This window comes from Prionailurus bengalensis, chromosome A2, assembly GCF_016509475.1.
Source record: "Prionailurus bengalensis isolate Pbe53 chromosome A2, Fcat_Pben_1.1_paternal_pri, whole genome shotgun sequence".
Lineage (NCBI taxonomy): Eukaryota > Metazoa > Chordata > Mammalia > Carnivora > Felidae > Prionailurus > Prionailurus bengalensis.
Window position 1 is genome coordinate 3,854,862 of NC_057348.1, and position 23,222 is coordinate 3,878,083.

The 23,222-nt window shown below is 60.2% G+C and overlaps 1 protein-coding gene and 1 long non-coding RNA gene across 24 annotated transcripts in view; one reads left to right on the forward strand and one right to left on the reverse strand.

Moving 5' to 3' along the window:
- The window catches only part of PTPRS (protein tyrosine phosphatase receptor type S), a 93,210-nt gene that overhangs the window by 25,310 nt on the left and 44,678 nt on the right, over nucleotides 1-23,222 (reverse strand). For 9 of the 23 annotated variants that reach the window (XM_043586277.1, XM_043586296.1, XM_043586293.1 and 6 more), the window contains 9 exons: nucleotides 21,215-21,403; nucleotides 19,917-19,925; nucleotides 18,216-18,233; nucleotides 15,680-15,790; nucleotides 13,759-13,770; nucleotides 4,711-4,980; nucleotides 2,662-3,243; nucleotides 2,065-2,198; nucleotides 1,660-1,804 (listed from right to left, as the gene is read on the reverse strand). In XM_043586277.1, the coding sequence (XP_043442212.1) occupies nucleotides 1,660-1,804; nucleotides 2,065-2,198; nucleotides 2,662-3,243; nucleotides 4,711-4,980; nucleotides 13,759-13,770; nucleotides 15,680-15,790; nucleotides 18,216-18,233; nucleotides 19,917-19,925; nucleotides 21,215-21,403 (1,470 nt within the window). The remainder of the gene's footprint in view (nucleotides 1-1,659; nucleotides 1,805-2,064; nucleotides 2,199-2,661; nucleotides 3,244-4,710; nucleotides 4,981-13,758; nucleotides 13,771-15,679; nucleotides 15,791-18,215; nucleotides 18,234-19,916; nucleotides 19,926-21,214; nucleotides 21,404-23,222) is intronic. The other 14 variants (XM_043586287.1, XM_043586283.1, XM_043586290.1 and 11 more) reach the window with 4 other exon arrangements.
- LOC122486752 lies at nucleotides 1,630-10,544 on the forward strand. The gene is made up of 3 exons (XR_006298221.1): nucleotides 1,630-1,642; nucleotides 7,746-7,752; nucleotides 10,435-10,544. It is a non-coding gene; the product is annotated as an uncharacterized LOC122486752 (long non-coding RNA).

Consider the following 23,222-nt stretch of genomic DNA (forward strand, 5'->3'; position numbering starts at 1 on the left):
ACTTATAAGACTTTCTTACGAGGGAGGGAGTGGCGGAGTGCCGAGCTACAAGGCCAGACCGAGCTCTGGGTGGGTCTCCGGACGCAAGCAGGCCCCCAGTGTGGGCACGCTGTGGTTCCGGACTGGCGCCGACGAGGCGGGAAGGTGAGACGGTGTGGGGAGACCCACGGCTGAGCGGTCTGGCCTCCACCTACCCTTGAGTTCAGCCTAAGAAGCCCGCAGTCCCCGGGGGGGACATGCCTGGCCCTGAGTCTCGCTGTCAGCTCTCTCAGGCCCCACCCGCCTCGGGGGGAGAAGTGGGGAGCCCCTTCTCCCCCGCTCCCTGTCCTGGGCCGCCCCAGAGTTTCGCGTGGCTGGGCCAAAGCCGCTTTCCTGACGACCACGGAGGCCGCCTCCTTCACAATCCGGCCCAACCTGCGTGATGTCTTGGGGGGGCGGGGGTGACGGACCCACAGACAGGCTCCGGTGGGAGGTAGCTCCCGGGCCCCCATTTCCGGGGCAGGCCTGGCGGAAAATTTGGGGGGGACCGTGGACCCTGTGCAGCCCAGAGCTGCTGGGGTATGCGGGGCACAGGCCGGGGGGCACGCAGGGTGGGCCGTTTTTGTGAACCTGCTTGAGACCAGCGCGTACTCACCTTCGTGGCACCTGTGCCGGTCTCTCACGTGGCCGCCCAAGCCACAGGACACCCTCACTGATCGCCTCACGCACAAACACGCCCAGACGCCTGTGAGCTGCGGAGCTCTCGGCTCGGCACGCGGGAGGGGGGAGGAGGGAAGGGGGCCGGGGAGGGGAGGGGGGCAGGGGTGCCGCGTCTCCGAGGCCCCTGGTCCGCAGCGGCTCGGACCCCCAGGCCCAAGCTGCTGTCACCCGCGACTGACCCGTGACCCCCTGTGTGCACACACCCGGGGGAGGGGACTGGAAGGTCTGGACACCGAGGCTGCTTCCGGAACAAGGCCTGGGTTGGTGCTCTGCGACTGACTGAGAAGGGGGAGGGGAGGGGAGGGGAGGAGGGCCACGGCGGCGGAGGCCACGGCGGGCGAGGGTGAGCGCGGAGGAGGGGCAGAGGGAGAAGGGGAGGCAGACGGACAGCGGGATCTGGGGCCTGTCCAGGCCCTGAGCTCCGAGCAGGCCAGGAGGGCGGAGGCAGGGACCCCAGCGGGGCCCAGAGCCAGCTGCCGGCTGCAGAGTTCTGGCCAAAAGGCGACCACGGCAAAGAGCTCCGGGGACTCAAGAGCTCCTGGAGCCCGCACCCCCTGCCCTCCTGCTCCTGCCCCTGGCAATGGGGGGCCTGGTCTGGGGGGCAGGGCCATCTGGGGAGGCGTCTGGTCTCTGTGCGCCGGGCTCTCCGGGAACGACGGGGTGTGGGCGGGGACAGCCTCACACGGCCCTCCAGAGCACAGTGCGGCCGTTCCGGGGGCCCCAGGCGCAGGGCGGGAGGAGGAGAGAGAGGTGCAGTGGGCAGCGGCCCCCGACCTAGGGGTGAACCTCGTCCCCCAGGGCGACGGACACAGCGGGGCCTGCGGCAACCGCCGGCGCCGCGTGGGGGCGCACGCGCGAGGCCAGGCGCCCCCCCCACCCGCTGCGGCGTCCCGGCCAAGGTCAGCGTGTGCGGTGGGGGCGGGGCCCCGCAGAGAAGGGCGGGGTCCGCGAGACACCTACTGGACTGGAGTGTGCGCTGTCGCACCACGGAGGTGAAGGCGCCCAGACCCTGCGGAGACCGCGCTGCCAGGCGGAAGGCGTACTCCGTGTTGGGCTTGAGGTCATCCACCACGAACGCTGTGGCCGGGTCGAAGGTCCTCCCCACCTGGGGGCCGTGGCGGGTGGAGACAAAGAGACAGAGACACGGAGATTGTGAAAGAGACGCAAGGCGAGCAGAGACCGAGGAACAGAGACATCGATGAATCAGAGAGCAGAGCAGAAAGTAGGGCAGAGGGAAGGAGGAGGACGAGGGACTCAGCGGCATCCACGGAGGCGGGGGGCGGGGCGAGAGCGGAGGAAGAGAGACATCGAGTCAGCGAGACCCGCGGGCGCCCCGCCCGGCCCCCTCCCGCCGGTGCCCAGTACCTCTCTGCCGTGGTCGCCTTCCCGGAACAGGAGCTCGTATTTGATGATGCTCTCCTGCCGTGGGGGGCTCCATGACAGCCCGATGCTCGTCTCCGACTTGGCCTCCGCCCTGAAGTTCATGGGCTGGCCGGGCACTGCAGGGAGGGGAGAGGGGAGGAGGGGAAACGGGGGGGGGGGGGGGGGGAGGGGGTGTGACTGGGGAAGGGTCCACTCCATAGGGTGCCCAACCCGCCAGGTGTCCCCAGGCTCCCAAAAAGGGCCCCGTGATGCTCAGCAGCGCCCCGAAGGAAAGGCTGCTCTCGATCGTGTTCTGGATGCTTCTGGAATGTTCTCCACTGTTACTTCTCTTGTTTTCCCAGGAGCTCCCTAACTGACAATTTCAATTTCCCCACCCTCTCTGCTTCCAGTGGGGGAAAAAAAAACCTCAAACACAAAAACAAAAACGAACCAAAAAAACCCTCCTTTTCAAATCATGCCGATGCTCTCTTTGCTTCCCCTACATTAAATGACCAGAAACCCGCGGACAGCTGGGGCCCCAGACACCTGGACGCCCCACCCCCACCCCCGCGGAGGCCACGCCTCCCCCAGGCCCCTCACCTCCCTGCTGCGTCTTGACCTGGATGGGGTCCGAGAGGGGCCCGTCGCCCACGGAGGTGAAGGCCAGCACACGCACAGTGTAGGTCTCGTCCTCCAGGAGGCTGCCCACGGTGGTCAGCAGACTGTCATCCACGTTGTGTTTCTGCCAGTTGCCCACGGGGTGCTCGGGCTCCATGGTGTAATAGATCCGGTAGCCCCGGATCAGGCCGTTGGGCTCCACGGGCTCTTCCCACTGGATGATCATGGTGGTGGCGCTCAGCATGCGGGCCTGCACGTTCCGCGGGGCGCTGGCCGGGGCCTGTTCGCCCGTGCGGGTGACCACCGACTCACTGGGGGGGCCCTGGCCGATGGAGTTGACGGCCGACACCCAGATCTCGTACTCCGAGTTGGGGCTCAGGCCCCCGATGCTGTAGCGCGTCGTGGTGATGTCCTCCTTGATCTGGTATGGCCCGTCTTGGCTCTTGGATTTATATTCGATGACATAGTAGGACACGGGGTCTGGATTGCCGGAGTCCCACGTGATGGTGATGCTGGTGGCTGTGTTCTCAGTCACCACAGGCGTCCCCGGGGCTTTGGGGAGAGCTGTGGGTGGCAGGCACGGTCACACGTCAGGCACCCTGGCTGCGGAGCCCGAAGGCCCTCGCTGCGCCTTGACTTCCTCGCCAACGACCCCCGGGCCCGGTGACCCCCGTTCCCACCATCTATAGGAGGGTTCGGCAAACTATGGCCCGAGGACCAGCAGCTGCTTTTATAAATAAGGTTTTATTAGAATACAGCCGCGCCTACGTATCATAGATGGCTCCTTTCGCGCGACAGGGGCAGGGCTGGGGGGGGGGGGGGCTGCAGCAGAGACCACGTGGCCCGTAAAGCTGAAAATGCTGACTTAAAAAAAAAAAAATTTACTCTTGAAGAAAAACATGGAGTTTTGAAATTGCTGGTGCCCTGTCTCCGTGGTTTCCTCTGCTCAGCCACGCTGTCTGTTCCCACAGCACACTTGCTGTTCCCTGTACCTGAAATGCTCCAACCCCAGAGGGGCCACACGGCCAGCTGTTTCTCGTTGCTTAAAGCTTCCCGCACCACCCAGGCCACAGGCGCCCTCGCCCAGTGCTTAGCAGAGGCCGGAGTTTTGCTCACGATTCTACGTTCCTAGCACCTAGATGATCGTGACTTTCTCTCCCACTGGTCCCAAGTTCTTACACCACCCCGGCCCCAGGAGAGGCTCACTCGCTCAGCAAGATGACCAACAAACTAGCTGATGCTAATGTTTTCCATGGCCCTAGGACAGGGCTTGGCAAACTCAGCCTCCAAAGGGCCACACAGTAACTATTTGAGCTTTGCCGGCCGGGTTGAGATGACTCAGCTCTGCTGCTGGAGCAGGAGAGCTGCCACAGACAAAGCATGGATGACTGGGTGTGGTTATGTGCCAATAAAACTTTATTTATAAAAAACAAGGGGAGGGCCACATTCAGCCCGCAGGCTGTAGTTTGCTGGCCCCTGTTCTAGAGCTAGGAAACGATCTGGGGGCACCTTCCTCTGAATCTCATCACAAACTTGAGCCATCAGGAGACCCCCGCAGTCCCCTGTACCAGCTCCAGCTCTCTGAGTCTCCACAGGCTGTTTGCTTTTCTTAGGAACACTCTTCATCTTCTTTGGCTCATTCCTGTTCAACTTTTAATCTTTCTCTGACCTAACTTTTCTGGGGGGCAGGGGGAGGGGGTGAGACCCTCGACTCTGGGGGGTCTGAACAGGGCCACACGGTCCCCATCACAGTCCTGATCAGCTTGTATCGTGGCTGTCTGGCTGCCTGGGCGTGTCACACGTCGGGCTCTCTGCTCGGCACAAGACCGTGCCTCAGTCCGCGGGGCCGGGCCCAGGATAATGGAAAACCGATAGACGTCTATTCACAAAACAAGCGTCCCCTTCCCAGCCGCGAATGACCAAAGCCGGAATGGTAACGCAAAGGCTCTCTACCTGGACCCCTGACCTGTGCCCGGGGCCCGGGGCCCAGGGATGACCTCGGCCTCCCTGTGCCCCATGGGCCACACTTACATTTCACTGTGATCTGGGCCACAGCCTCGATGACGCCCAGGCTGGACATGGCCACGCACGTGTAGTTGGCCGAGTCCTTGACGTCTGTGAGTTCCAGCACATTCCGCCCTACGGGCATGTCGTCTTCGGGCGTCAGGTCCTCGGCCCCCTGCATCCACTTGACGTACGGCATGGGCGAGCCCACGGCCACGCAGGTGATGTTCACGTTGCCGCCTGGCATGATCTCGTGGCTCATGGGCAAAATGGAGAATCGCGGGGCCACGCGGCGGACTGGGGGTGGGCGGCGGGCGGGTGGGAGCGAGATGCACAGGGTGGGGGGTGGGGAGACGGGATGCAGAGGGGAAAAGAAAGAAAAGCAGGAAGAAAGAAAGAGAGAAGGAAGGAAAGAAAGAAAGAAAAAAAGGAAAAAAAAAAAGCGGAAAACAATTTAAATATAAACAAGGCTGTTCCCTTCCCCCCAGCTGAAGTTGTTTTTTTTTTCTTCCAAATGAAAAGAAAAGAAAAAAACCAAATTAAAAAAGCAAATTCCAACACAAAGAAACCAAAAACTTCAAAGGAAGGTACTCCACAAACAATATATAGAGAGATATATCGATATATAATAAAAGAGACACAAAGCATTATTCCATAGCAACAGGGTTTCAGAGACCAGAGTGGCTGGTCACAGCACAGTTACGAACACAAAAATTTATCAGCTGTTTCTCATCTTTGCTGACAGACGTGGCTTCGGGGAGCAGCCCCTCCACCCGCTCTCCCAAGCGGGGAGCTTCGGAAGATTCTGGCTGCAGGTGGCGGGGGCTCTGAGGACGTCGGGGAGCAGGGAGGTCACGGAAACCAGCGGTGCTGGAAGGCAGAGGGGGCCGGGACCTCGGCCCCCCACCCTCGTCCCCTCCGGTGACTCGGGGGCCCTGCCCACTTCCCGGGGGGGGGGGCCCTCAAGGAAAAGATGAGAAACTCTAATGAAATTTTTGTGGTTTTGGGGTATAGAAACCCTTCTAAAAGCTTCTGTCGGATCTGACAAGTTTCCATTGATAGATGCAGCTCTCAGAATCACAAACAGCATGCAAAATAGGTTGGTTGAGAGAAGGAGAGAGAGAGAGAGAGGAAAAGAGAGAGAGAGAGAGAGAGAGAGAGAGAGGGAGAGAAAGAGAGAGGCAGAAGGAGGGACAGAGAGGTGATGCAAGGAAGAAGCCTGGTTTCAGGGGCCTTCGGTGCACATTCGTGGATGCCAGAGACGAGAGACAGGAGCCACGGGAGAGACAGAACAGGAAGAGAGGCCCAGAGAGAGGGGGGCAGAGACAGAGGAGGAGGGAGGAGGGGGCCCACTGCAATCTGCATATTAATTCTAGCGGATGTGACCCAATGTGACTTGTCACATTGTCACATCACAGCCCTGGCAGAATAGGATATTAATAATAATAATAATAATAATAATAATAAAACGAGGGAATGAGCTTGAACGTTGAGAAAACAGGGACATGTTCTGTGCGTTTCTCAGCGGGGAAGCGGGTGCAGCCTTCTGTCCCAACCTCGCGGACCGTGAAGGCGGCAGGAAGCATTTCGGGGGCTCCATTTTCGGAAGCTGGACGGGTTTCGGGGTGGGGGCGGGGGCAGGGTGCGGATGCTAACGGGACGCCTGAACTTCCAGAAAGGCGTGGCTGCTCCCCAGGAGCCGTGTCACTAACTGCAGCCCGAAGGACTTGGGCTGACCCAGCAGATCGTTGGAGCCAGGAAGAGGCCGTCCCTGGCTAAGAATCTCGGGACCTCAAGCCACGCGGGTGGGTCCCCAGCTTCGGGTGGGTCAAGGGGTCTTGTCTCGCACTAGAGAGATGACAGACTGGAGGCTCGACAAGGCCACACGGGGCCACGAAGTGACGTCTGGCGCCCTGCCCCGCCTGATGTCACCTGCCGTCGGCAGGGGGTGGCTGGCAGGGGCCTGACTTGCCCTAACAGAGGAGGGGGCTCCGGGGGGAACCGGTTCCCGCTCTTCCAGCCCGGGGTTCCGAGCTGGAAGTCCCAACCCTTGCTCCCTGAATCCGGATGGAGGCAAAGAGGAGGCGGGAGCTCCGTGGGGGTGGGAGGCAGAGCAAAGCAGCGGCAGCCCTTCGGAAAAGGAAGCCCCACGAAAAGTCCAGTGTCACGTGGGAGACAGGATGGAGGCCGTAGAAGGTATCGCTGGGGGGGGGGGAGTGGGGGGTACGGGTGGGGGGAGACAGAGGGGCCATGCAGACGGACTGGGGGTGAGGGGCGGGGCGCTGAGATGGGGGGGGTGGCTTTCTGGCAGGGCTGGGTGGAGGGTGGGGGGGGGGGGGAGTCAGGGGAGAACGGGGTCTGGCCAGCCAGCGGACGCGGTCCAGGCCAGCCGCCGGCATCCACAGCGAGGCACGAGCGGGATGCCCGACGCTGCGTTGTCATGGAAACAGAACATGATGGGGGATGAGTGTGGGGAGCTAATTAATCAAGGACAGAAAACGGCATCGACGTCCAAAGCAAAACCAGGAGAAACAAATGAAAGAACAAAGCGGAAAAAAGGAAAAAAAAAAAAAAAACTCAAAAAAAACCAAACAAAAAAAAAACCCCCAACCGAACAACAACAACAAATCCCCTCGGAAACACAACCCCCAAAAGCAAGAAGGAAAAAAGAAAAAAAAAAAGAACAAAACAAAAACAAAAACACATGGAATGAATGTGGGGCTGAAAATCGGGGTCTGAAAGGGAGGAGGGCTGTGGCTTTCCCAGGGAGGTGCCCCCCCGCCCCCAGCAGAACACAGGGTCTGGCCTGCCCGCCCAGCACCCAGGAGCCCCGGCTGAGGGTTCGAGGTGGCCACGGAGGGGAGATCCTCGCAGAGAAAGAACCTTCGGGGCAAACCAACCCGGCCCCACTTCTCGGGGACACCCTGGCCCTGGTCAGGGCTCAACGAACAGCCCTGATCACAGACTCGCTGACCACACAGCAAGGCAATCCCTCACGACCTCAGAACCTCCCAGAAAACCTCTCCAGGCAGAGGTGGGAGACGGTGACGTGGGTGAAAAAGCCCTGTGGTCTTGGGAAGGCCCCTCATCCTCCCAGAGCCTCGGTTTCTCCACCCATGAAATGGGGGCAGTTGGGGACACACTGAGGCGGCCATGAAGTTGACTGAGGCGTACCCCAGCACACAGAAGGTACTCAGCCTGGGCGAGGGGCCCGTGAAGATCCCTTCCGGCCTTCCAGGGTGGGGGGTGGGGCAGGGAGGTCAACTAGATTCTCCACCTCAACAGGGTTTGGGATGGATTAGTTAAAAAGGAAACAGAATTTCTATCGAATGCCCATCACGTTTTATCCCTTCCAACTTTGTGTGGCAGAGGAGATGAGGGACTGGAGGCTCAGAGAAGTGACAGGGCTAGCTGGAGGGCGCAAAGGAACTGGTGGGACCAGAGCTCCAAGCCAGGGATGCCTGGACCCTGCCTCTCAGGTAAAGCGGGTCTTGTCTCACCATGGCTAAGTGGTAAGACTTGCAGCCAGGTAGGTGTCTCTTCTTGGCACCTGGCTCTTTCAACTCATGTCTCTACCTTCCGGGGGGCAGCAAAGAGGGCAAAAGTACCTCATCACCTATATATTCCAATCAAGTGAATAGTAACCAGTGGCCACCAGTTGAATGCTACCCAGCAGCCATCATAATAAACATCCAGGAGCCATTAGGAAGACGCCCATATCGAAAGGGATTATGAGAACGTCAAAGGGAGGAAGAGCCAGCTTTGTGATTTAAAGGTTACATACGAGCCAAATTTATCCCCGTGTAAGGCTCAATATCTTGCCCCAAAGACCCCATACACATCTGAACTCATCTTAAAATATCTCCCCGTGGGGAGCCTTGGAAGGTACCTCTGACTTTTTTCAAAAGCACGGACAAAGCATGCTATCTCCAATATGTAAAAGACCTGCTGTACGCGTCGTTTGTGATAGGTCAGTCCATGCGGAAGGGCACTGGTCAGCAGTAGTCGTGTCAGTGCTCACGACCCCAAACATGGCCAGCAGCCGTCAGTTAAATGGATGTGCCAAGGTGCTATGAAGGCTGACGGCTGAGAACCTTTGCCTACGTGCTTTCTCATCTACCTCATCTGCTTCTAAGGGTGTGCTGTGGAGGAAGAGGGCTGGTTTGCCACGAGTTTGGGAGGATCATGCCCACTGGCACTAGGTGGCTCAGAACCCCCTGGGGGGGGGGGGATGCCTCAGTAGGCCTCTGGGCAACCTCCCAGCCAGCAAGGGCGGGGTGGCTGACACTGTGTTCTGCCCAGTTTGGTGCGGACACCCACCCACGACATCTTTCCACCCCTGGCTGCAAGCTTGAGGTGCGGGTTAGAAAGTAACGTGGGTGCAGAGCCCACAGGACGGAGTGGCCCCGCGGGACCCCCGCCCCCAATTACCGACCTGAATGGAGGGTCCAGGCAGGTTATAAGGGGACCACACCAGCCTTGGTCCTCAGCATGCTCCAGCTGGCTCTCGTTTCCAGCTCTTCTCGTCACCGAGTAGCCGGGGGTCCCAGCGGGGGGGACCCGCATGGGTGAGGGGGTCAGGAGGGTGGGCGGTGGGGGGGTGGCGGGTTGGGGGGGGTGGGTCGCTTCAAACCCCGATTCACATGGAAAAACAACTCAAAAACCGTCAAAGCAACCGGGAGACGACCCCTCCCCAGGCAGGAAGAGGCAGAAACTCAAAAACCAAAAGGGGGTGGGGGTGGGTTCAGGGGAGAAAGGGTGGGGAGGGGTGAGGGAAAACTCAAAAGTGAGGTGATCTGGTTGCAGCACTAGGTAGGGAACTCAACAGTGTCAGACATCTCAACGATTCGGCAAGCCGCAGCTCCAAGGTGGGGGGGGGGGTGGGGGGTGGAGGGGAGGGAGAGCTCTGCCTGGCATTTTGGGGTCAGAGAAGCCACCGGGTTACTCCTCCAGACTCCAAAATGAGGGCGTGGGTGGGGAGGGTGGGGGGAGAGATGCCAAGAAGTTTTGCAGCCTCCACGGGTTTACTGAAGCTTAGATTACACCTGTCCAGGGAAGAGAGGGGGGTCCGAGTCCCATCGAGTCCAAAGCCGTTTCTCAGCCCCTCCGTGGAACCCCAGCCTGTGGCCCGGGGAGCGGGGGTGCTGCCCCGTGGCCTGCCTTGGGCGTCTTTCTGCTCCTGTCCCCTTTGCACAGTCCTGCCTCCTCCCTCCCACCACCAGCTCCCTCCGCCATCGAGATAGCGTGCAAGGCCCGGAGGGACCTGGCTGGACCCCGGCCCACGGGCTGACCAGCGGCCTCGGCAAGTTGTTAAGCGTTTTTAGCTGGATGTTTTGCTGTACTGCAGACATTGATTTTCCTTTTTTTGGTGCCCTCTCTCTCTCTCTCTCTCTGTCCCTTTTTTTTTTTTTTTTAATTTTTTTGTTTGGTTCTAGCAGAAAATGGGTTGACATCTTGCCAATTGAATGACTTCCTTGCCACCCCTCGCTGCGACCGCCAGAGATGCAGGGCTTTCCAGACGACAAGGTGTAATCTAATATTCCCCTCACTCCCCCCCCCACCGCCCCCCAACCGCCAAAACAGAGGAAACAGCGATGCAAAGGGTGTGAGGCAGGCAGCAGGCGAGAGGTTCGAGAGCTCAGTGTTCCTGCGGAACGCCCCCTCCCTGCCGCCCGCCAAGCCCAAACAGAGGAAGCCTGCCTCCCCACCCTGGCGCCCCCTCTCCCCTGGGGATGAGGGTGGGATGAGAAGGGGGTCAGGTCAGGGGCCTCGGGGGCAGGGTAGGGGGAGGCACGGCCAGGCGTGATCAGCAGGGACCAGGAAACTCAACAACACGCCCCAACGGGAATCTTTCTGGAGATACGGGGATTTCAGGGGGCTTCCAGACCGAGTATCTGTATCTACTCCTGTTTCAGGGGGGCCGGGGGGGGGAAGATCCAGGAGGTAAGGACAACACCTAGGCGTCATATCCAGCAGTGACGCGGCTTGGGTGTCAGAAATTTAACCTGAAGAACAACCTGTCCCATAAAATTCCATGCTATGGTTTGATCTGCAAAGGCCTGGGGACGGGTCACAGAGTTCTGAAGAACAGGAGAAATCGGGGCAATCCAGACCCCCCACGGGCACTGGGCATCGAGTCCTAGTTTCTGAGCTCAGCATTCGAGGCCTGTCATTAAATTATCCCAGCCCCATCTGACTTCCTCCCAAACCCTAAAGATATCCTGAGTGCCTGAAGGCGAGCCGATCCTCCCCAAGAGGGCTCTCCCCGCAAGCTCTCACAACACCAGGAGGGTGGCACACCATTTAACTGGGTCCCGTGCACCGTGGGTTCGATGAACCAAGCGCTAAAGACACCACCTTTAGCCACTGAGCAATCCCTTGAAGGCTGACGTTAAAGAGACAAGCAAGAAAATTCACAGCCAGAGAGAATGTCATCTGATCACCTCGCCGCCTTGTCAAAAACCTAAGCTGCGGCTCTCCCTAGGGGGGGTTCTGGAAGGGGCACGCTGGCTGTATTAAAAAAAGAAAAGACGGGGGCTTGGTTTGGATTTGGGCCTTTGTATCTCAGAGATCCATTTCAAGAGGAGAAGGACGTGGTCTGAACATCCCGCCCCCGGAACCACCGAGGGTCAGCAGAAGCGGGCTAACTATGAATGGGAGTTAGGCCTGGGGGGACAGAATCCTTGCAGCTAGCTCTGCACTGGCAACAACGTAAAAGGAAAGGCACCGGTGAAAAATGACATCTGAGCACGTGAACTGGCTTCTGCCCTGCAAGTCGTTTCAAAGCGGTTTATACCACGGCCGTCTTCCCCAAACAGCGGATCTGTGAAGTAAGTACCTGGTGGGGCAAGTGGGGTCCCCAAGGAAGGAAAGGGACTTGCTCAGATCGTACTCGAGCATTTAATTAGCTCAACGGACCCTTCCGCCAAGCCAACTACCGTGCGAGCCGGGGCAGGAAGGATCCTTCCGGTTCAGATCAATGGGACCCCAAGCGATCAGGTGACTGGCCCGAGGTCACACAGTCAGGGAGGGGCAGAGGCAGGCTTTGAATCCAGGTTGGCCGGAGCCCAAGACCCTCTGCGGCCCCTCGGTTTGAATTCACTGGGACCCAGCTTTGGTGGAGGCGCTGGGAGACCCGCTCCTCTGAGGGTCGGCCGGGTAGCTCTCGCACTGGGTTAAAAAGGAGACAGGAGAAACCAATCTCCTCTCACTGCGCCTGAGGTCCTCTGGCCAACTTGGCCAAGGGGAGGGACAAGAGGGGAAAAACCGGTGACCCCAACAGGCTGGCCTCTTCTCTCAACTTCCACTTATGTTGTTGGGTAGGCAGCTGGGGGTGGGGGGGTGGGGCGGCAGGGGCTAGAAATCTAAATCGAGTTTTTATTTGGGGCTGGGGTAGTGTTCTCAAGGGCTTGCCTTTCTTTAGGGAGGGAGCAGACAGGAGTGTGCATCTCTGAAGGTTTGCAGGAGTGAGAGAGACTGGGGGAGGCAGAGACAGAGAGAGAGAGAGAAAGAGAGAGAGAGAAAGAGAGAGAGGGAGATGCAGGCAGTGGGAGAGCAGGGGAGGCAGAGGGGGAGGGGGAGAGGCTACGTCCAAAGTTCCCCTGGGATTCTCCAGAATTCCACAGTTCTGATGCTCAGGTACTCAGAAAGTGACCGTGCTGTGTTGCTGGACAAGACGTCTGTGACTGGGCCCAGAGCCGGGGGGGGGGGGGGGGGGGGAGGTGTGGAGGAAGCGGCCAACACCGCCTGGGAGGCAGAGGCATAGCACTGAAGGGAGGGGGGGGGGATAAGCGGCCAAGTATTTCTTCCAAAGTCGGTCACGCTACACTTGCTGACAGGCAGTTTTGTACTCGTGCCCAGCCAGGATGGGAACGTCATCACACAGCTGCCATTCTGAGCGCTGCCTACGTGCCGAGCGCGCATCGCTTCGGGAGAACGCTCCAGTTTAAGGTAGCCACTCCTCACATTTGGACTGCCGCCACGTGGATCTCAAAATGCTGGCTGCCCATTTAGCTGTGCTTCAAAGGCCTGCCTTCTGGGTTGCCTGGGAGAGCGGGGAGGTGGTCTCACGCCGAGGCAGAAAGACGGGAACGTGCCCGCTTAAGCCCCCTTCCGACATGGCTGCGGTGTGGGGCTGAGGGCGCCAGCTCTGGGTAAAAAGGGGCTGTCCAGCGAGGGCAGGCAAGCTGGGCTGCTCTCCTCACACACCCCCAGCATCTATTATGCCACCTCCCTTGTGCCCCTTGAGCCCGGGCGGTCACTTTCTGCCCCAGCATCCCAGCTGTGGGACCCCGACCCGCCCTCCTGGATGGTAGCTGGGACAGGAACACTGGCTTTTAAATCACAATGCGTTTGGGGAACAACCACAGAACAGCTCAGCCCAAGAAACCGAAACCAAATAGCACGGAAACACGAGACAGAACCAAAGACGAAACGCTCCGGGGGAAGAAGGGGACGGGGCAAACGGGGATGGGAGGGGGAAAAAAAAACGAACGGATCGGTTTTTTCCCCCCCAAGAACAAAACAAAACCCAAATCATAGTAATAATACTTAAATAAAAGGAAAGAAAGAAAATACGAAGAAAACCAAAGGAGAAAGAAAACAGAACGGGAGACGAGAAACACTCCAACAGAAGGCGCTGGGAATTCACCAAACCGACAAGAGTGGCATGCAGAGAAATTTTTACATTCTCCCAGCATGCATCAGGCCCAAGTTACCATGACGACGAGGGGTGCAAAAAACTTAGCAACAACATTACCAACGGATGCATAGAGGCGACCACAATGCAAGCATCGCATGTGTGCGGCCGGCCCTAGGCCGGGCTGGGCGCGGCTGAGATTTTCGTGTCTTTCTGGGTTTTTGCTCTCGCTTGGCGGTTTTTTTTGTTTTGTTTTGTTTTGTTTTTGTCCGCTTTGCGCTTACGGTTCGTGATTCCGTCTTTTCGTTTTGTGTGTGCGTGTCCGTGTGTGCGCGCGCGCGGGTGCGTGTCTGGGTGCGTTTCGTGTGTGTGCGCGTGTCACGTTCGGAATGTAAAAATGTGGGTAAAGAAAGTAAAAAAGAAAAAAACACACCAACCTTCTCGAAGCTCTGAGGGATGTAAAGGGGGTTTGATGCAGAACACAATGACATGGGGAGGAGAGAAAAAATAGGGGAGATACAGAGAGTAAAAAGAGGACTTCTCAAGGCTAAAAGCTGCACGTTTGTTGTTTTTTCTTTAAACCAAAAAGAAAAACTAAAATTAAAAAATAAAAACGAACAGCAATGAGACCTTTTTTCCTTTGCTCCACACATAAGATCTACATTTGTCCTCCACGATTCTTTTTTTTTTCCTTTTTTTTTTTTTTTTTTTTAAATTCAATTCAGGAGCGTCTGAGACCCAGGCAGAGATTGGGAGGCTGGACCCCCAAAAGATCGGAGGCTCATGCTGGGGACCCCACCTCCAGGGGGCTGAGGACGCGGGGGTCCCCCTCCCTCGTCGCACCCTCGCTAGAGGCCGCCCCCCCCGCCCCCCCCCACCCCGCCCCATGCCTGTTGTCCACGCTGTCTTTAAACGCGGCCCGACTTACAAACCCCCATCCCAGGTGTTTGCAGAGAAATAAGCAGGTTAGACGAAGACCAGTCAGTTGGAGTCGTGGACGCGCCATACAACTCACCAGAGGTGCCGTGGCAGAGTGGGTCGGTGGGTCACCCCGCCCACCCTCGCGCCCACGGCCCCCGCTCCCGCCCCCCGCGCGGCCTCCTCCTCGGGGACAAGACGTAACCCCCCAGGTGCATAACCAAGGAGCTGCTTCGGGGCCAGTGGGGGGCTGTGCCCGATGGGGACCAAGGTGGGGGGAGGGGAGGGGGGGAGCACCCAGCCTCCCGCCCGGGGAACGCCGGGCGCTTGGTGCCTCAATCGGGGGAAACCGAGGCCCGGAGAGGTGTGGGCGCGGCCACGCCTGCAGAGCCAATCGGGGCCGCCCCCCGGGTTTGAACGGGGGGGGGGGGCCCTGTTTGCCGGCAGAAGCGGCTGTTTCTAGAAACCACGGATCGGATCAGAAACAGCCACCGGGAGGAGGGAAAGGGAGGACGGCAAACGGTGGAGGAGGAAGCGGATTAAAATTTCTGGAAGAACGGAAGAGAACCAGCGCGGGGACAAGAGGAGGGGCGGACGACAGAGGCCCCCGGGGACAAGGGGAGCACCCCCACCCCCACCCCGGCGCCTCTGAGGGCACCCCAAGGGGCTCAGGAGGAAGTCCGCGCAGACGCCCCCCGCGGCCTCCTTGGGTGGGGGCGGGGCGGGGCGCTGGGGGTGGGGGCGGGGCGTGCCTGCCGTGGCCCTGGCCTCGCTGGGGCAGAAACGCGTCCTTCCCCGGGGCAACTAGGGGCCGAAGGGCACCAGGCTCTGGGACGGCCGCAGGTGCAGGGACCGGCGAGGGGGCGGGGCCTCAGAGACCCCTCCCCGGCTCTCGGACGGAGGGCGCTGGGGCGGGGGGGGGGGGGGGGGGGCGCGGGGCGGGCGGGGTGTGAAGGGGGGGGCTACGAGAGGCCACGGAGTCTGGAGAAGCAAAGCAAGCACACAGCAGAGGGCAGGCACGATACACCACAGAAGCCGACTCGGGTGGGCGGGCAGGCGGGCGGGGCGGGGCAGAGGCCTCCAGGCTCCCCTGGCCCCGTGGGCCCGAGACCGACCCCCCGGCCCTGCCCCGTTCCCTCCTGCCTCCCCACCAGGTCCTGCCGCCCACGGGGTGTGCGTCACCGGCACGGGGGTGGGGGGGGGTTTCGCTGCCCAACCCCCCCTGCGTCTGACAGGTAAGGAAACTGAGGCCCAGAGAGGGATGCCCCCCTCACCCGAGGTCCTGCCGTGACCAGGGGGTACAGCGGTGGTGGTGGGGGCGGGGGCCCTCCTGCTCGGGTCTGCAGGGAACAGGGGAGCCCGGAGGCTGTGAGCCCAAGGAGGGAAGGGGAACAGGACAGGACGGGTCCCTGCCTTCGACCTGGATACGGCGTTCCCTACCTCGCACGTAGAGGTTGGCGGGTGAGGAGTAGCGCACGCCAGCGCTGTTGGTGGCCACGCACTCGTATTTGCCTTGGTCCGTCTCCTCGCTGCTCTCGATCTGCAGGGCCCCTGCGGGGAGAGGGGAGAAAGCCCGGCCAGTCAGGGCAGGCCCGGGCCTGGGCTGGGCGGGCCGTCCCAGAGCCCCGTCCGGCCCGTCTCTTGGTCTGTCTGGGCCAGAGAGGCAGACAAAAGACAGGAGTTAGCCTAGAAACCCTGGGGGGTGGGGGAGTGCGGAGGTGGGGGCCTCACCTGGCTCATCTCCCCCCACCCCGAGCCTAGCCTAACACCAGCCTGAACACACTGCGCTCTCCTGCAAACCTCCCCTTCTGTGAAAGCGGGCGGACGCGGGGCAGAGACCGCCGCCTCGAACTACGACGCCTACGACGCCGGGGAGGTCCGGGTCACGGAGGTGTGTTTGCAAAAGCGCGGAGTGAGGCGCTCCAGGCAGAGGGTGGGGGAGACTGAGCTGGCGTTCACAACCCACAGCAGTCGTCTGAAAGACCCTGGGGCCGAAGGGGCGGCCACAGGATATGTGCACGTTCGGGAAGCTGCTGCTTGCTCTGCTGGTTCAGGCAGTGTGCCCATGAGTAAATGAACATGGGTCTGGGTTCCTCCAGTGTGTTTGACACGGCAGGTCCCAAAGCCTGCGGCGCCCATAAACAGAGACAAGGCTGCACTGGACGCTTAGGACTGGGTTGCCTCTCGCATCAGCTAAGGGAAAGGATATTGAGACTGATACACATCAAGTATGTTTGAAATCAAAAAGCCTCGCTCAAAAGCCTCCCGTCCCGGAAACTGATTAAAAAGGAGCTTGAATCTTCCCCCGGTTGGATTCCCCCAAATAAATCTCAGAACCACAGGCCTGGATTCAGGACCCTGGTGCTGATGGGTAATGAAGCGAACTTCCTCAAGTGTGTTTGCATGTACGGTCCCAGGGCCATGGCCGTCGTACGCGTGGGCTAAAACGGGAAACTTTTCAAGTGTCTGAAATCAGAGGTCTGAATGAAAAACCTAATGCCCACCAACTGAGGCTGCAACGCCACACGTGTGTTTGAAAACCACCAGCCAGGATCAAAGAATCTGTTGGTTGGGAGTGAATAAAAGTTTAAAGAAGAAGCCAATTCTCAAGCATATTGAACATCACAGGCCCAAACTAAAGGTCTTGATGCCTATGAGGGTTCGAAAATGCGGCTGATTTCCCCTATGTTTGAAACCACAGGCCCAGATCAAACACCTAGCTCCCCGTCAATATATAAAAATGAACGCCAACTGCTCAAGAACATACGAAAGCCCGGGCCTCGATCAAACACTACAGTGCCCATGAGTAAATGAGAATGAGGCTAACATTTCCCCCAAGGATACCTGAAAACCCAAGTCTGGAACAGATGCTCATTGTCACAAGTAAATGAAGCTGCCCTAACATCTTTACGTTTAAAATCGCAGACCTCGGTAAAATACCTGAACGCCTAGGAGTAAATAAAAACGAAGCAAAGGTTTCCACAAGTATGTTTGAAATCAAAGGCCTGGATCAAAGTTTCCGTTTTCATAACTAAACAAAACTGAGTGAACATCTCTACGTGTGTCTGAATCACAGGCCTGGACCCAAATGCTTCTTGGCCACGAGTGAACGAATCAAAGGCGAAAAGAGTTCTCTCCGGGTGTGTCTGAATCACAGGCATCAGCGTTCTTGGCACCAAGAGTCCAACGATCCAGTCCAAGCTCCCCCAGAAGACCCCTCCGCCCAACTGTGTCCGCGGTTGTCTCACGGAAATGATGTGTGCCCACAAATCAGGACCCCAGATTAGTTTCTTTGGGGGCTGTGGACACAGAATCTTCTCCCATTTCACACTTCCTACTCTCCCCCAACCTCAAGCCTCTGGGGAGGCAGGCAGGCAGGTTACTGTGCAGGCCCAGAGAGGGCAGGGAGGCTACTCTAGGTCACACAGCACTTCGTGGCAAAGCGAGGACCAGACACTGACGCTTCCCTAGGGCTCCGACCCAGGCCCATTCTAGTCCGTTCTAGTCAGCACTTGGGGGTGGGGTGGGGGGCTTAGCCTTTGAGCCTGACGGTCTCTCTGCTCCCTCGGGCTGGACCCTCCGCTCAGAAGGAGCTGTGGAGCCAGAAGGCCCCCTCTGCGTGCTCGTTTTAGAGAAGGGAAGACTGAGGCTGAAGACAGACGAGGTCTGTGTACAGAGCAGCGATAAGAAACCGGCCCCCAGAGCTCTGGGGGAGGACACGGGAGGCACGGCCCCTTCCTGAGGAGACAGCCCCTTCCCTGCAGCCAGGAGGCTGGAGGGGCCTCCGTTGGCCACACTCGGCCCCACAGCCACACACAGCGACACAGACACAGAGACTGGACAGACACTGGGCGGGGCGGCAAGGGGTAGATACGTGGGAGGGGCCTGGGTGCAGCCCCCCGCGGAGCCTGAGGGGCTGGGTGGGCAGCGAGAGAGCGCGTGAGTGGGTGGAGGGGGTAAGGAAAGAGCCTCTTACCTCGGATCGGAGTGCTTTCTGTAAGGGAAGCAGAGAGAGTCAGGTGAATTTCAGAAGGTGGTCCTCGGGGGCCGGGGGGCCCCAGGGAGGCCAGGCGGGGCCACAAGCCAGGCCTGTCCACTCTGCCCCCAGGGGCGTGGGGGACTGAGCCAGCCCTGAGCCTCTGGACCCTGCAGGCCTTGCCAAGAAGTCGAGGCCAGGCTCCTGGGACCAGAGCTGGATCTGAGGGCTTGTCAGTCAGGAAGACTTCCTGTAGGAGGTGGAAATCTCCTGAGTCTAGAAACCCCTCTAGACTGGTATTAGGGCTGGAGTCCCTACGGCCCAGGGAGGTCTACGGCCCGGCCTGGGCCCAGGCAGGGAGGTCACGGACCTCCCTTCCTTCTTTCCTTCTCAAGAGGGACAGGAAGCAAGGGGGGACTTGGGAATCTTGTTAGCGACAGGGGGAGAGGGGTTAGTGCCCCAGGGCTGGGCGTTAATAGAGCAAAGGGAAGGCATTTCAGACAGGCTGAGTAATGGGGACAGGGAAGGGCAGCGAAAGGGGCCAGAGGGCAGAGGGAGGGCCCTACGGCCTCCTCAACTTCCAAAAGGAAAAGAGGAAAGGGCCATTGGCTTGCTCACCCGGGCGCCGGGGGCAGGCGCCACTCGGGACACACACACACACACACACACACACACACACACACACACACAAGGCGGTCCTGGGCTAGAGTGTTACATTCTGGGCCAAATCTTCTCGGGAGAGATCCAGCCGCCTTCCTGCTGGTGGATAGCTGATAACCCCAGGAACAAGGGGACCCCAGGCCGGGGCAGAGAGGCTCGTGGGACAGAACGCCGGCCCCTCCCACGTGGCACGGGCACACGGGCGGACGGACAGACGGGCCAACCGAAGCCCAGAGGGTGGGCTGGGTGCTTTGAACCCAGCGCCCCAGCCTCCTAGGCCTCTGGATGATCTCTTACAAGATCCTCAACCCGACGAGGCCCCTTTCTCCTCGCTACCTGGGAGCAAATGGGAATCAGCCTCGGGTTGATGGGGGTCCAGAGGCCAAACAGCGAGACCTCCCGGGGCGGCCAAGCAGCCCACGGCCGCTGTATCGGAAGGAAAGGACAGACCTCGCAGGTATGAAAAGGTGGCTCTGCTTCTGACCCTGAAGAAGGGGAGAAGGAACTTTCCCGGGCCGACATCAGTCACTCCCACGGTTGGTTCAGGGGATTCAGGCTGGATGTTGGGAAAGGAAGTGCCTGGTGCCAGCCCGGCTAGAAAACTCCTCCTCCGTCCCCTGCCCGTGTCCCAGCTCCCAAAACTTCTGTCATTTTATCATTTTTCCGGCCGTGTCAAGGCTGGGGGGCTGTGCGGTGCAAAAGTCCCCTGACCCTAGGATTCCCTTAATCTTCCCCTTAGCCTCCGATCTGGGGTCTGAACGGCCCCTTGTGGCCTTATGGGTTTTTTTTATTTTTCCTCTTTTCCTTTTGGGCCCCTCTCTCTGCAAACCCCTGGTGCCTGATTGGGGAGGGCTGGGCGGCCGGTGGGGGACGGACAGATGGACGGGAGCGGGGGGAGGGTCGTTAGTAAACATGCCACGTGGAGCGGGTCACAGTTACTGTCACAGTGGCTGTTAGTCTGGGGGAGGAGAGGGGGCGGGGGAGGGGTGGGGACGACGAGGGCGCGTTAGTCGTTTGACGCGGTGAAGAGACAGGACTTACCAAAGGTTTCTGAACGTTTACAACAGAGGGACAAGAAAAGAGAACAGGAACATTAATGGGCGCTCGGCGGACGCCTGAATCCTCTCCGGGGGCGGGGGTGGGGGCGGGGCCGGGAGGGGAGGGGGGACTGATAATCAGATTTATTCCCATCAATAAAGCAGCTTCTGTTCGCCGAGCACCTAGTACGTGCCGGGAACAGATGGACCCCTCGGAGGAGGAGGCCACCGGGCAGCGAGTGGGGGCGGTTGGAACAGCCAGGAGGCCTTCAGGCAGGGGTGGCTCAAGGCGGGCTCCTCAGGGGAAGCGGGGAGAGAAAGCAAAGAGGTGTGCCCCAGCGTGTGTCAGCACGGTGGACCGCAACACACGCGAGCGCACGCCCGCGGGCCCGTCCCTACCTCGCGTCTGCACGCAGGCGGCCTAGGGGTGGGGCCTCGACGTGTGCAGGCGGGGACTCACCCAGCGTGCACGTGCCCGGGAGGGGCGGTAACGTGGGTGCGCGAGCAGCCAAGATGCAGGGGGCAAGCCTTGCTCTGGGAGGGCGCGGGCGAGCCCACGCGCGGCTGGCGGGACCTGTGCTCAGTGTTGGCCCGCGCTCGGGGTGGGGGGGTGGGGGCGGGGGGGCAGAAGCCGGTCAGGCCTGCGCCGGGGAGCCCAGACACGCACACGTGGACGCGTCACGAAGCAGGGGGACGAGTGACACGACACACACACGGCCCCTCCCCCCCGCCCCCCGAGACAGACAGACTCACAGATGGGGCACGTGGGTGCTATGCCGAGGCACAACCGTGGACTAGCCATCCCAAGGTGGCCGAGGCCCTGGGCTCCGGCCCAGCCGGGGCGGGGACACACAGGCTGGGCTGCCGGTCTGTGTCTCGTCCCCTCCTTACTGCTTCAGTCTTGGAGATGCTCTCTGCCTGTAGCTCTCTGTGGCTCCCCACTGCCTTACCTGTCTGAGGCCTCCAACGTCCTCCGGAGAGGCTCACGGCCTCAGCACTGGAAATACTCACTGGCCCTTGCCTTAGACATCTCCCCTCTCTACTCTGGCCCGGCCGGACGCCGTTCTATCCTCACTGGACACGCCTACGCCTTTGGCAGAGAAGGCGCTCTCCGCCTACCGCCTCCCGTGCCCCGGGACGTACCCAGTGGCACAGAAGACGGCCGTCCTCACCATTCCCCGTGGCTCCCCACACCGCTGCCTTTCCGTCTCCCGTCAGTCCCCAGGGCTCGGGCCCCGGAGACGCTGCCCTCCCCCTACTGCCCTCTGTGGCTCCCGCATCCTCCCGGCCACCTGTGCTCACCTGACCGCAGCTGCTTTATGCGCCCGTTGCTGGCGCTGGGGTCCACGGGCAAGAAATCCTTGAACCAGGTGATCTCGGGGTCGGGGTTGCCGCTAGCAGCACAGAGCATCGTAGCCGTCCGCGTCCGTTCCACCACCTTCAGCTGGGGGCCCATGTCGATGTTGGGGAAACCGGGGGGCAGCTGGTCCTCTGAGGGTGGGGACAGGGGAAGAACAGGGCGGGGGCCGAGTTGCCGCACGGCCAGCCCTCCAGGGCGGGCTCGGGCGCCGGCAGGATCTCGGTCCGGCCCCTGCCTGGCCGGGGGAGCTCCTGTGGCCCGTTTCCTCCTAGGCGACGTGGATCAGCGCCACACGATGGGGGGGGGGGGGGGGGGGGCACCAGGCCAGACCAGAGCTTCTCACCCGGGGCGAGTCTGGGGACGCCTGGGCATATTCTGATCGCCACAGCTGGGGCGGGGACCGGGGATGTTTCTCGACACCCCATGATGCCCCTGCTGCCCCCCCCCCAAATGATCCAGCCCCGATGTCAGCACCGCTGACCCTGGGGGTACTTTACAGCATCCAGAGGGAGTTTTAAAAACGTAAACCGCGGGCGTCTGGGTGACTCAGTCTGTTAAGTGTCTGACTCTTGGTTTCAGCTCAGGTCATGATCTCGCGGTTGTGGGTTCAAGCCCCGCGTCGGGCTCTGGGCTGACAGCTCGGAGCCTGGAGCCTGCCTCGGGTTCTGTGTCCCCCTCTCTCTCTGCCCCTCCCCTGCTCACGCTCTGTCCCCCTCTCTCTCTCAAAAATAAATAAACGTTAAAAAATACATAAAAACATAAACCGAACCCCACCCTTCCCCTGCCGCACGTCCACTGTGGTCCTCACCACCCTCCGGAGAGACCCAGGACCCTCGCCTCTCACTGCCCCACTGGTCTCGGCTGTCCCATTTTGAGCCTCCCTCACTCCAGAATATCTTAGTGACCGACTCTACTTATCGTGACGTATCTGTGTCACCGCTGTGTCCCCACTGCCCAGCGCAGGGCCTGGCACACAGTAGGCGCCCAATCAATGAGTGAACGGCTCAGTCCCAGCTGCCACTAGCCTAGGAAAGTCACCACGCCTCCAGGTGTCAATGTCCCCATTCCCTGGCCAAGGTCTAGTTTCTCTCCACGCTAAAGGGGGCAGGAGGGACACCAGGAGGAGAAAATGCCCCTCTCCCTGGAGACCCTCAGCCCCCAACGTCCAGTGACCAGCAGGCACATGGCCGCGGGCTGAGGCGATGAGGCGGGCAGCTAAGTGCCAGGCAGCCTTCGTCTGCGAGCTTGAAAATCAGAGCGGACTCTGGCCTGATTGAGCTGGGGTCCCGCCACGGAAGGGAGGCGGCTCGGGGACCTCCCCCCGCCTCCACCTGCGTCCCACCTCGGTTCTCCCTCTCCAGCACCTGGGCTCTAGGCAGGCCCCTTTTGCTCTGATCTCTAACACCTCCAGCTCCGGTCTGGCCTGCCATCCACAACGGACACAGGACTCCCCAGGCCCAGGGACCAGGCTCCTCAGTGCAAATCGAAACAGCCACTAGCCCCGTTGTGGCCGAAACGAGCCCTCCCGCCACCCACAATTCGTACGTCGGACCCCGAACCCCCGGGACCCCAGAATGTGATTATTTGGAGATCAGGTCTCTACGGGGGTGATTAAATTAGACTGAGGCCACTGGGGTGGGTCTTAATCCAATATGGTGTCCTTACAAGGAGACGTGAGGACACAGGTGTGCGGAGGGACGACCCCCGTGGGGACACGGGGAGAAGACGCCGTCTGCACGCCGCGGAGAGCAGCCCCACGAGGAAGCGGCCCCGTCCTGATCTCAGACCTCCTGCCTCCAGGACCGGGAGAGAATAGGTTAAGCCGCCCAGAGGGGGTGCTACGGCCTGTACTAGGAGGGGAGCTTTGGTGCCACCCGCCAGAGACCCCCAACCCTCAGCTCAGCATCTACGGTTTCCACGGGGCACATGCACCGGGGATGGAATGCAGCT